Raw genomic sequence first — 12,275 nt, forward strand, 5'->3', positions numbered from 1 at the left:
GCAAAGCGATATGCTAAGAGAGAATTTGAAAAACATCTTTCATTTAATATTTTGAGACGTTAGTCGTTGACATTTTACTTCTATATCAATCACTCAACACATCTACGTATAAATTCCTTTGTATTTATATTAAATAACTAATAAAATCTCAACAACAAGAACTAAACTAAACAACATTTTAAAAGTGCATAAACTTAAAGAAACAATTTTTTACAAGGTGGAGATCGAAAATCGGGGGTTTAAACTGCAATAATTCTATATATATATATATTATCCAATAGAGCTGCTTCATCCAGTTGGCATGCATATAGTTTGTATCTAATATCAAAGGAATTATCAAGTGAAAGTTTTAAAAAGAAAAAGGTCTAAACAGAAGGTTTTAGATTGAATAAAGAGGGGAATGTGCATAAGATTCACCAAATATAATAATAATAATAATAATAGCAAAGAAAGAAAGAAAGAGAAATGATGATTGGGCCTACTGCCGACATCCAAAAGAAAAGGCCCAAATGGAAGCAGTAGGCCCATCTTCATATCTGTTTTCCTCTCTCTCTCTCTCTCTCTCTCTATGTATCCCCAATCTCATACCTCTGTGGCTCTGTCCCACCCACCCCCTAACTCCACCTGGTACACGTGGCGTACTCCCACTTTTTTTTATTCTTTTTTTTTTAAAAAATTATTCTTATTATTATTGTAATTATTATAATTTTCAAAAGTGAGAAAATAAAATGAAATGAAAACCAGATGAGATTAGGAGAAGTCAGGGAAATCTTATAAAAAAGGGAGGGGGAAGGCAAAGATTGAGGGAATGGTTGGGCCATTGACACGTCTTAATCAATCCCCACCTTTAAAAGAAGAATCCAACGTCCCTTGATTATCTTAATCCCTCCATTACTCTCTCTCTCTCTCTCTCTCTCTCTCTCTCTCTCTCTCTCTCTCTCTCTCTCTTTCCTTTTCCTTCACTTCACATCCCTCTGGCCACTACAAAACAAACCCCAATTTCATTTCATCATATTCTCCCAAGTTTAACTTTTTCATATCCTTCTAAATTTGTATTTTGCGCTCCCTTGGTTTGTGGCTAGGTTAGGTTTAAATTTAAAGTGTAATGTGTGCATAGATAGACAATCATACGTCTTTACCATTTTAGTTCCGCGTAAAATAAGTAAAACAAGTATCTAGAATTTAGAACATTGCATACTTTTACTTTCCTCTACGTGGCCCTTTCTTTTCCTTTTCCTTTTTCACTTCGTATGCTTTCAAATGCAAGCTACATGATTCCAAATTAATCATCTTTTTGTTTAAGTTAGTGTATTATCTTCATCATGAATTGAAAACCTTACCCCACTTATTTTCCACTATTTTCCTTAATGTCTAGGAAATTTTTCGTTAAAATAATATCATCGTTCATGTGTAAGTATTTGATAGCTCTCATACAGGATTGATTGAAAATTAAGACATGGAAAAAATTCCTGTGGGTAAGTTATCCATTTCTATCCTCCAAATGGTTTGGAACAAGTAAATAAGAGACATGACTAAGTCGAGAGACATGGGATAGACAAATCAAGCATGAAGACAGCATACATTAAAGCCCCCAAAGGATTTCGTTTTCACAATGGTTATTGAATTCCAAATCATGTAGACATGATACGAACATTTTAGATTTTCGACATTTGAGGTATGAAGAGAAATGTGTCGTTTAATTTAGAAGACAAAAAGGCAAAAGGACATAGTTGAAGATATATAGACAAAAAAGCAATTGCCATATCTTATATTTTTAGAATCTCCTTTCGCCCATTGTCGGAGGTAATTAAATAGCGAACACACTTCACCCATGGCCATCACTTTACCCTTGAGTTCTTCATTAAACTAAAATTAACCTTTCCCTCTCTTCCTCCATTAAACACAATTGTATATATTAATATACTTAATAAAATTAAAGTATAGAGAATAAATTTGACATAGTGCCTGATTAATGAATAAAAATGAATTTAATGTTATACTATAAATTTTGGAAAGTTTTATTTTATTATTTTTTTTGGACAATATACTAAATGTCAAGGAATCAACGTGGCTATCCAAATATCTCGACTCAATTAACACATTTATAAAAGTGTTATTTTTCCATGTTGATACGTTCAAAAGAATTGCCGAAGACATTTGACATTAAATTTATGTACGGAAAAGTTTGTGTCATTGTTCATATGAATAACTCTAAACATATATGAAAAAGTAAGTTTAGGGGTTAGGATCACGGAAAAAAGATTATAAACGAAATAACATAAAACGGAACATATAGAGTTGAAAGGTGGCAAACAATAATAGACAAGGTTTCCATATATATCATGTATTTATTTTCTTTTGTGTATTTGTTCACACAAGCAGATAAACACTTTTTCGTCCATCATTTACTCCCGTGAGCATTAAATTCATTGATTTATTGTACTCACTTACAAGAATGTTTTGTTTTCTTTTTCTTTATCACTCTTCTCTCAATCTAGTTTTGAAATAGTTAGAATTCAAAACCACCTCAAAATTGCTTTCAATCACATTTCATAACGAGTTCGAGAACCGACTCAAAAACCAAACCTCCCATCACTGTATAAATAATAATAATAATAAATAAAAAAAGAAAAAACATGATGTGGATGTGGTTGAAAAAGAAAAAGGATTCGAAAGGCAAAAAATGGGGATGTTGGCAATAGATACAGAAGTTTAAGGAAAAAGGCTGAAGAAACCGTCACATTCTCAGAGCTGCTTTTAAAACGATGAATAAAGACAGAGTTATGCACTAAAAGTAAGTTAGAGTTTGGTTGAATTCATTTGGTTTGATTATGAATTATTATTAAAACAAAACAAAAATACATATATACACACTCTCTGATTTTTTGTGTTTTTCATATTTATATCTTTGACTTTGACTAGACTTAAATACTTCTTCTCCCCACATTGCTTTCTTGTATGCAGGTTTTGGGTTGGTCATTTTTAAATGGACCACATTTTCAACATGCTGCTTTTTTTTTTTCATATATGTAAAGAAAAAAAAACATCTATTTACACCAAAAACCGCTAAAAAACAAACTTGTTTCCTTAATTGTTGATATGTTTGAAGCAACAAATTTGTACAAACATATAATGCTTCAAATTTTGCAATTAATGCATGCCCATCTCTTTACTAATTACTACATTTTAATTTTATAGAAATTAATTATTAGGGTTAAATTTTTAAAAGGGTTATTTTAGGGAAATAATAAAAATAAAGAGCTGAAGTTGATGAAACACAGAAGAATCTTGATGATGAGATTCTATGCAAGGATGAACTAACAAGTCACAGACAAAAGCTGAATGTCCCTTCTTCTATCCAAAAAAAAATCTTTTTTTTTTTTTTAAGATAGAAAGACAAAGGGATGGGGGGGAAAAAAAGGAAAATAGAGGGGAAAAAACGTTGGAGGTTGAGAAGTGCCCACATGTTCCCTTGGAGAAGAGAAGGAAAATGAAAAGGAAAGAACACAAAATTAAAAGTTGAGACCAAGACATTGGATCTATCGACAAATAATGCCCAGCAGATCAGAAAAACCAACCCCATATATGTTTCATTTCATGTTTCTGAAAAATTCTGCATATAATAATATGTATAACCAACTCTTTACTCTTTCCCCATAAAATAATTGACATCATTAATCATTACTTGATTACATTACCCTATGGATAATGGAAATAAAAATAAAAAAGAAAGTAATTCAAGGACATATATTTCTTGCATTGATGACTAGTGTAAGTATAAATGAATTTAAATGACAGTTGGGGTTTGTTTTTTTGAACATTATTAATTAACCCATTTTTTCTTTAAAAAAAAAATTCAATTTTGGTGTGTAATTGGGAGTACATGAATGAATGTAATGTTAAACGGAAAAAGTGTAGGTTCATACACGTTGGTGTTATTCCGAAATCCCGTTCTGTCGTTTTTTTTTCTTCCTTCCTTAGATTCCACGAATGAAGAAGAAAAGTCAACTTGGTGTTGAAGAGAAAAAAACCCATTAAGTAAAATACTAATTAATTTGATTTAACAGAAAATGAAGACACACTAATATAAAAATTAAGGGTATTTAATAAGTGGATACAATAGATATATCCAAATATTCCAATTAATTAACACAAACCCCAAAAAAAAAAAAAAAAAAAACAAGAAGAAGAAGAAGAAGAAGATGAGGATGAGGATAATGAAACCCTAAATCTAAAAATCCGGGAAAATAGAGAGAGCTCTGGAGAGAAGTTGAAGTTAACATTTGATTTAACAATGAAGTTATGATTTTTTTTAATATATAATTTAGTTTTAATTTTAATTAATATGGGGTGGTTTTCTAGGGTTTCTTACCAAGAGTGTGCTTGTTATTATGCATCCACACCTTGAGCACGTGCCGCTTTACTCCGGTGTCGTTACAGAACTGCTGCACCACCGCCTCGTCGTGTTTTTGAATTCTCCAACCCAATGTCTCCGCCAGTCCCAGCATTCTGTCCTTCTGTTCTTGTGTAAATTTTGTTCTAAATCTCTTCTTCCCAAAGCTACTACTTCCTCCGCCACCTCCGCCGCTCGGATTCGACATATCTTCTTGTTCTTCTCTGCTGTGGGTGCCACCGCCGCCTGATGTCGACGGGAGAGCTAATGGCCTGTGATGTGGCGCCACGTGGAGGTACCCAGCTGGGGTTCGGTAGTAAGGGGAGAACTGTCCTGGGTGGGGTAATAGAAATGGCTCTCCGATTCCGAGACCGACGCCTACGGCGGGGTTAAGGTTGTTGTCGGTTTCTTTACGGTGGAAGTTGCGGTGGCAGTTACAAGCGGCGCATTTAAGAGCGTCGAGTGTACCTTCAGCTCCAGCGGCGAGAAATTCGCCGCAACCGTCAAGGGCGTGACCTCCAATGCCAACGGCGTGATTTTTTAAGCACTCTCTGTATTTGGGTTTCCTCTGTCCAGGAGATGATGAAATGATTTGGTCAGCAGTAGTGGGGATTTTGAGTCGGGTTCCTGAGTTGGGCAACGAGTCGTCGTAACTCGCTGCCGTCATGTCCATCTCTTCTTCTTCGTGTTCCTCTTGATCTTCGAAATCCATGGCAAAAAATTAAGAGGGAAATTGAGAAAAAAAGAAATAAAAAAAAAAGAAGGGGGGGATTTCAGAGGAGAAGATAAGAGAAGTGAGAGAATGTGGACATTAATTTTCCACTCTGCAGAGAGGGGCAAAAATAAAGAGAAAAAAAAAAAAGAAAAGAAAGGAGAAAAGCTGTAGTTCTTCAGAAGGGTTCATATACTTTGCCGTTTCTCAGTCCCAACCAAATAAGGATCCCGTACGATCCCCACCCCCATTGCCGTTCTCACCGGCTTTACCCGGTTAACTTAACCCTCCTCTGTTTTCTTTTTCTAACTTTTTTTCTTTCTTTTTTTAACATTTTTCTCTTTTCATTATTACTGCGCAGTTAAAATTTTGGAAAAGTGCAAAAGAGTGGAGTTTGAATTTGCAACAAGTGCTTCACCTCACTTGCCCAATCTAAACTCAAACCTCTTTTCTCAACCATTCTACCACTTCACCTGTACAAGTGCTATATAGTTTATCAGTGAGTTCAAATCTTTCATTTCTTATCTAATAAATAATAAAACAACAAAAGCAGTTGAAATAAAATAACTAACTACCTCTTTGTAATTCCACTCCTTATTTGTTTTTGGGATTTTAAATACGTTTGTTTCGATTGAATTTTCTACACATACATAATCGAAAATTTTGGTTTTTCTTAATGACGTGACGTTATTACAAACAAATCAACTAAGTTTGAAATTTGTATCATCCATAGATGGATCAAATTTTAATTAAAAATAAGTTGGATAAAATTTGAATTTGATTCCATTCCGTTCCAAATAAAATTTCACAAAAGTCTATTTTAGAATACAATACCAAATCTAAACTACAATTTAGACAAGGGCCTAACACTTACCTTTGCTTAATATGGACAATATATTCCAAACTTCATCTCTCTATATATTTGTAAACATGCAAAATTTAAATTCAAAGTCAGAAATTAAGAAACTTCGTTACATTCGTATTCAATCTCAACCAAAAATTGAGTGAAAACATAAAAATAAAAACAAAAGTACAAACCATGCATGAAATTTTGAACCCAATTTTATGAGGAATGAAAAATTGAAGTGAAATATAGTTGGATAATAGATTAAAAAGATATATAATACTGGAAGCCAACCATGTAGAAATGATTTAATAATATCATAGATTATTAAATATTAATGAAGTTTGGGGGTGTGTAAGATAGAAGGAGGGTGATGTAAATAATAAAAAGGTAGAAGAAAAGTGAGTAAAGAATGAATTAGAGAAATAGTAAGTGATGAATAGAGTGTGGTTTGATTTTTGAATAGGGAGATTATATGGAAGAGGAAAGTGAAGGGGACGCGCGGGAACCCAAAAGAGCAAAAGGAGACAGAAATGGTGCAGACCATTGTGGTGTGTATTAGCACGCATTCCCGTACCTGAAACGGACTGACGTGACCTGGGACCTACTCACTCATAACTCTTAAACTACAATCTGATGGCGCGTACGGCGGCGCGTCCCTTTGTTTTAAGAGAAAGAAAGAGAAAAAAAGAAAAAAAGAAAAATGTCACTCTGCTCTGCATGCCAAACATATAATAGATATAATCAGTTTGTTTTTCTTTCTCTCTTTTGAATGTTTGAGCTGTGGGGTGTTCGTTGACAAGGACACGGAATTACGTAGGAAAAATTAAATTGTCGGCATTTAAGGCAGCTGCCTACGTGCGTTCATCTCCGACATGGCTGACGCCTTCTTGGCGTCAACATGCATTAAATTATGGCCGTGTCCCCAATCCTTTGTTTAGCCCAAACGCCAATTCCATAATATCATAACCCAACCTTATGTGTGTATATATTTTTTTTTCTCTCTTACCACCTTCCATTAGTGGCGCGTTTTATCCAATCTCTACCTCTCTCACAACGGAAAAGAAAACGGTGCTATATACTATACTATGCCCTGTGGATGTGGCAGAGGTGTCACAATCTTACCAACCAAACCCACTCACTTTCCTGTCCTACAAACTCTAAATTAATTTACTTTTCTTCTATATTTTTACTTACTAATTAATTATATTGGATACTAATCCCACGAATGGTGTTTTCCTTTGTAATTATGTCTATACATTATTTGATATAATATATTATACTATTATTATCATCTAATCAATTAAATACTGTATATATTTTTTTAATTATGAATAATTTTTTATGGATAGTAAGAAAAGTATAAATTGTAAAAATAATAATAATAATAAAAAAAAACACTTTTAACTAATTTACTTTGTGTCGTAATAATTTATGGACTGTGAATTTATAGAATGAATATTTACTTACTAAAACACGATATTTGGACCATTAAATGCGGCTTAATCTTTTAGATACAACAGATGTGAAGAAAATGAATCACTTGTCCAAAATTTAATATTTCATGGATTTCATTGACATTGTTGGGTAGGTTCAAATAAATTGTCTCATAAAATTGGGAGAATTACATGACTCAATCAAATACTTGTTGGGAAAAAGAGAATAAGAAAACATTTAATTTTCAAAGAGTGAGAATAGGCTTTTCAGTCTATATTGGAAAAATAATACATGTGACCACTGGTTGAGACAAGGTTTTATTTATGTAGAAATCAACCGACTATGTCTTTTGTTTTGAATATTTTCCTTTTCATGAAGTAGCCAACAGAACTAAGTTGTCTACATCATACATAACTGGTTTGAAAAAATATCTTAAAACTAACACCCTAACAATGGAAAAAGAAAAAATAGGATGAAAAGCAGAAAACATTGCTATTAAAAAGGCTTAAAAATTAAGGGGAAAAAAAAGTAAAACAGCTTCCTATCTAATGAGCTATTTAGCTCAAGGTTAAATTTAGTCTTGTTTTTTAAAACGGTCAAATTTCATAATTGAGATTAAACTATTAACTATTAGAATTACAAATACAATTAATGTATTTAATGCTTTCTTCATGTCATAAAACAAAAACATATTTTACAAGAAGTAAAATTCAAATAAACTTTTTTTACTTAAAATAGCGGAACACCAATAGATGTGAAGTATAAGATTGAAAAGCCTTAAACTTTCAATGTTTTCGAGAAACTTATAAGACACCCTAAGTTGACATCGTTGTCAAGCAAACCAAATCAAATAAGTCTCAAAAGACACATTAAAACAGCTATGAGAAATGGTTAACAAATTGCTTAGATAAACGAAACCTAGAAAGAGTCAATAATGAAGGCTAGAAATAAAGCTAATGCTTAATTAAGTAAAAAAAAAAAAATTGTATGGGGAATATGATTACAAACTCTAAAGAAAGCGAATTATGAGTTATGAGTGAGTGTGTGCATGCCATAAAATACTCTCCCTAGCTAATCTCTAAAACCTCTATGACATTTATAGGATTAACCATTTCCAATATCCTTCTTCTATTTAAATTTAAAACCTAGCTTGTTACTCGTTGGTTTATGTGAATCTTTGCTGTCAATTTTCTAATGTCCAAAACTTAATGAGGACTATTATTTTTAACTTGTTTTTGTAGTGTGTCCTTTTTTCTATTGCTTCTTCTTGATTCTCCATTTATGGAATCTCACTACAACTCTTACCCTTTTGACTTTACAAATTTATTTTGCCCTTGTTGTAAACAATCTCATGTTGTCTGCCCTTTTAATGGGGACCCCAATATAACTATATGGTTTGGTTTAGTAAAATAAAATAGTGGAGTTACTGTTATTCAACTTGAGTCTGTGTGTGTGTTTGTTTTTTCTTTATTTTTTTGTTATTTATGTATAATGGTTTCATACTTTAACTTAATTATGGCTAGTTAATAAATACGATCAAATTTACACAGCTACAGAAGTAGATAAATTTTTAAAAATGTCATTCTGATTTTGAGTTCAATTTTTACAAATTATGCTTTTTTTTTCAATAATTTTTCATATTCCTCAAAAGATAAATATTGAAGTTATTAGCCAAAGTATAAAAAAGATTATCAAAACTTTAAACTTTTTCTTTTTTAGTTTTTAAACTAGACTTAAATTTAAAAACATTCTCAAGTTAGAGAAAAAAATAAACAATAACGTTTGCCAAGCCTAGTATTTTTTTTTAAAAAAAAAAAAGAGAGTAAAGAGTTTGAATGTTCCTCTATTTATTTCTTAGCTATTAGTTTTCTATTTTTACGCTATTACTATTATTATTTTCACATTTCTTGAAACATACATTTGAACAATGAACAACGTTCTAAAAAAATAACTTTTGTAAAAGATAAAATGTAGTTTTAAAAAATTGGCTTAAATTGATTAAAAAGAATTAGTTTAAAAGATAAACAGATGAATGAATTAATGTTGATTAACATCATTTCCAAAATATATATATATGGAAAAAATAGATTTATGAGGCTATTTTGTAAACATTTTTAATTTTTTGTTATTATAATAGTTTTCTTTTAAAAATAAACGGATAAAAGAAAAACAAAGTATATATGATGCAACATACAGGGTTTTCGTATTAGGGTCTTGAAGAAATAGTTTTAATTAGTCGAAATTAGACTTGTTAATAGTGTATATAATGTGCATTCCAATTTTCAATAAAACTATTTGAAGACAATCTCAGGCATCAGGAATCAGGATCAGTACGAACAGCAATATACTTTTGAAAAATATATATATAATAATAATAAAAAAGTTATGTTTGTAATTAGTTATTAAAGTCCCATGGATGAAATTTGGATATGTAAAAATATAATTAATTTGGTTTAAATTAAGAAGTGGATTAAAATCTCAGTTGTCTCATCTTAATAATGCTGACGTTGTTCATAACAAAAACAAACCTTTCCCGAGGAAGAAAGAGAACAAAAGAAAAAAAAAAAAATAAATGAGAAACAGAAATACATAACCTTTTCCAAATGTTTCAGCTGCAACAACACCCAAAAAAAAAAAAAAGGGAAAAAAAAAACAGAAAATTCCAACACTTTTGAATGATAAGTAATGGCAGTCTGTCTAATCACATCAAAATCATCAATTTCCTATTCTTTTATTAAAAATCTTAATCACACACACTCCAATAATTATCCTTCTTTCTCATTTTTCCCTTGTAAAATCTTCAAAATTTTCTTTTCTTTTTTGTTTTAATAAAAAAACATATATATATGAAGATGGTGATTATAAAATAAATTATATGAATTATGGATTTTCATCGAATAATCTATTTATGCAGCTCTGAGGTGTGTGTCATGTAATTTGTTGTTGTTGTTGTGTACATGGGGATCCTAACTTGGCATAAACAAAACCCGTTAAGACAATCAAACTTTTTTTATTATTACCATTTGATTGAGATTTTATTTAAACTTATTTTTTCTTTATGAAAACGGTATAAAACACCGTTCAAAAACTATTTGATGATTGACAAACACCCTACTATCTACCAAAAGTAACTTTATTAAATTGTGTGTTTGATCCATTGTTTTACATGTGATTTGGAAGTATAAATTGCATTTGAACTCGAATGGAATTTTCATATAAAAATGGAGGGAAAGGGGAAAGGAAGAATATTTAATGCGAGTAGAATAGAGAGATATGAAGATCCATTAAAATGGGGAAAGGTTAGAAGATGTGATTCTCAAAACAAAGCCAAAGTGGTTCAAGAGACATACATTTCTGACCGCACCCTGCTCCACCTGACATCCCAACCATATAACCAAACTCACACCCAAACCCCAACCCCCAAACCCTTTTTCCTTCTTCTTAATAATTACCTCTTCTCCCATTCTTTTAGAAAAAATATTTCCTTCCCACTGTATTTTGTCTTCATGTAGTCTATTTAAAGTCTATTCACAAATCGTTACTTGATATAATTTTTTTTATCGTTGAAAAAAATATATGACAACGAACATATTCTCTGTAAAAATAAATACTTAAATACGATTTATCATCCTGCGAGCATGTTATTTTTATATGTTCTGAGTGATCTATTAGTTGATGCTTCTGATGACTAAATATGCATGTTGGTTTTTTTCAAAGCTTAAGTTGTATTGGTATTCAAGTTATCTACATTATCTATAACTTCGACCCTAAAATTTTGAGAAGAGTGCTATGTTACGTTGTATAGACTCTCTAACTAAGCACATTTGAGTCTATAAGTTAATTTTTTTTTTTTTCAATTAATCGTTGAGTAAATAGTTACATATATTTAGTGAATCACACAAAAGCTAAGTGTTTGATTGTCACTCCTTACATATAAGAGAGATGAACAGAAAACAAAGTTGCACCAAAAGAAATGGTAATAAATCTGTGTGAGATCACATCATGTAACATTTGGAGAGCATGACCAATATGAATATGAATATATATAGTGATCCATCCTTTCTTTTATATCTTAAAAAAAGGGAAATAATTATTGTAGTGTTTGGTGGGGGAAGTGTGTCAGGTGGCGGGAAACCGCAAAAGAACAGAGGTTGCATAACTTGCATTGCATGAGATAAAAAGGACAGTGTATTTTTTTGTTGTTTGTTGTTCTAACAAAGTTATATATATATATATATATATATGTTATAAAATGTGTTAGAGTTATGGACGGGAAATGAACGGAACGGAAGGGAAGGGAAGATGGGAGTTGGGGATGATAGTGAGAGGAGAAGAGAAAGAGTGGGAGAGGACCCTGTTTTTCCATTTCTATATTATATTCTTTTGCAGCCTTTTTCATTAAAACTCTGCCCCCTCCCTCCTTCCTAACTATGCCCCACTTTCTTTTCCTTTCCATTACCCTCCTCTCCTCTCCTCCCCTCCCCTCCCCACCCCTTTTTCTTTGTAGTACTACCTTCTTTTTCCTATCCCTCTTCTTATTCATCTACCCTACTTTTGAGATAATCGGTGATTTAATTATAGTATGATTAATGTAAGAGATCACGGTTCTACATTATAACCCATTACCTCAGTTGATTTGGTTTTTAGTTTCATGTTTTTGAACTTATACTTGTGTTTTCTCCTGAGTTTTATACTATGGTTCTCATTTTTTTTAAAAGGTAACACTTGGATTCTTCAAACTAAATTACTTTTAAAAAATCTGAGCTAGTTTTTTGGGTTAATCAAAATTTGGTTTAGTTTGGTTTTTTTAAAAGATTAAATAACATTAACTAAAAATCAAATGGTTAATAAAAAGTTATGGAATTGGGGGTTGACGTTTATATTGATTT

The 12,275-nt window shown here is 31.5% G+C and overlaps 1 protein-coding gene across 1 annotated transcript; it reads right to left on the bottom strand.

The window, feature by feature from the left end:
* Positions 1-4,087: 4,087 nt before the first annotated feature.
* Positions 4,088-5,556, bottom strand: LOC103484943 (zinc-finger homeodomain protein 1-like). Its single transcript, XM_008442343.3, has one exon. It carries the CDS (start codon positions 5,103-5,105, stop codon positions 4,359-4,361), a length of 747 nt encoding a protein of 248 aa, XP_008440565.2. The 5' UTR covers positions 5,106-5,556; the 3' UTR covers positions 4,088-4,358.
* Between the last annotated feature and the right edge of the window lie 6,719 nt (positions 5,557-12,275).

Source organism: Cucumis melo, chromosome 8 (genome assembly GCF_025177605.1).
Source record: "Cucumis melo cultivar AY chromosome 8, USDA_Cmelo_AY_1.0, whole genome shotgun sequence".
Classification (NCBI taxonomy): Eukaryota; Viridiplantae; Streptophyta; class Magnoliopsida; order Cucurbitales; family Cucurbitaceae; genus Cucumis; species Cucumis melo.

Coding starts and splice junctions, on each gene's coding strand:
- LOC103484943 (XM_008442343.3), bottom strand. CDS start 5,105: ATGGATTTCGAAGATCAAGAGGAACACGAAGAAGAAGAGATGGACATG.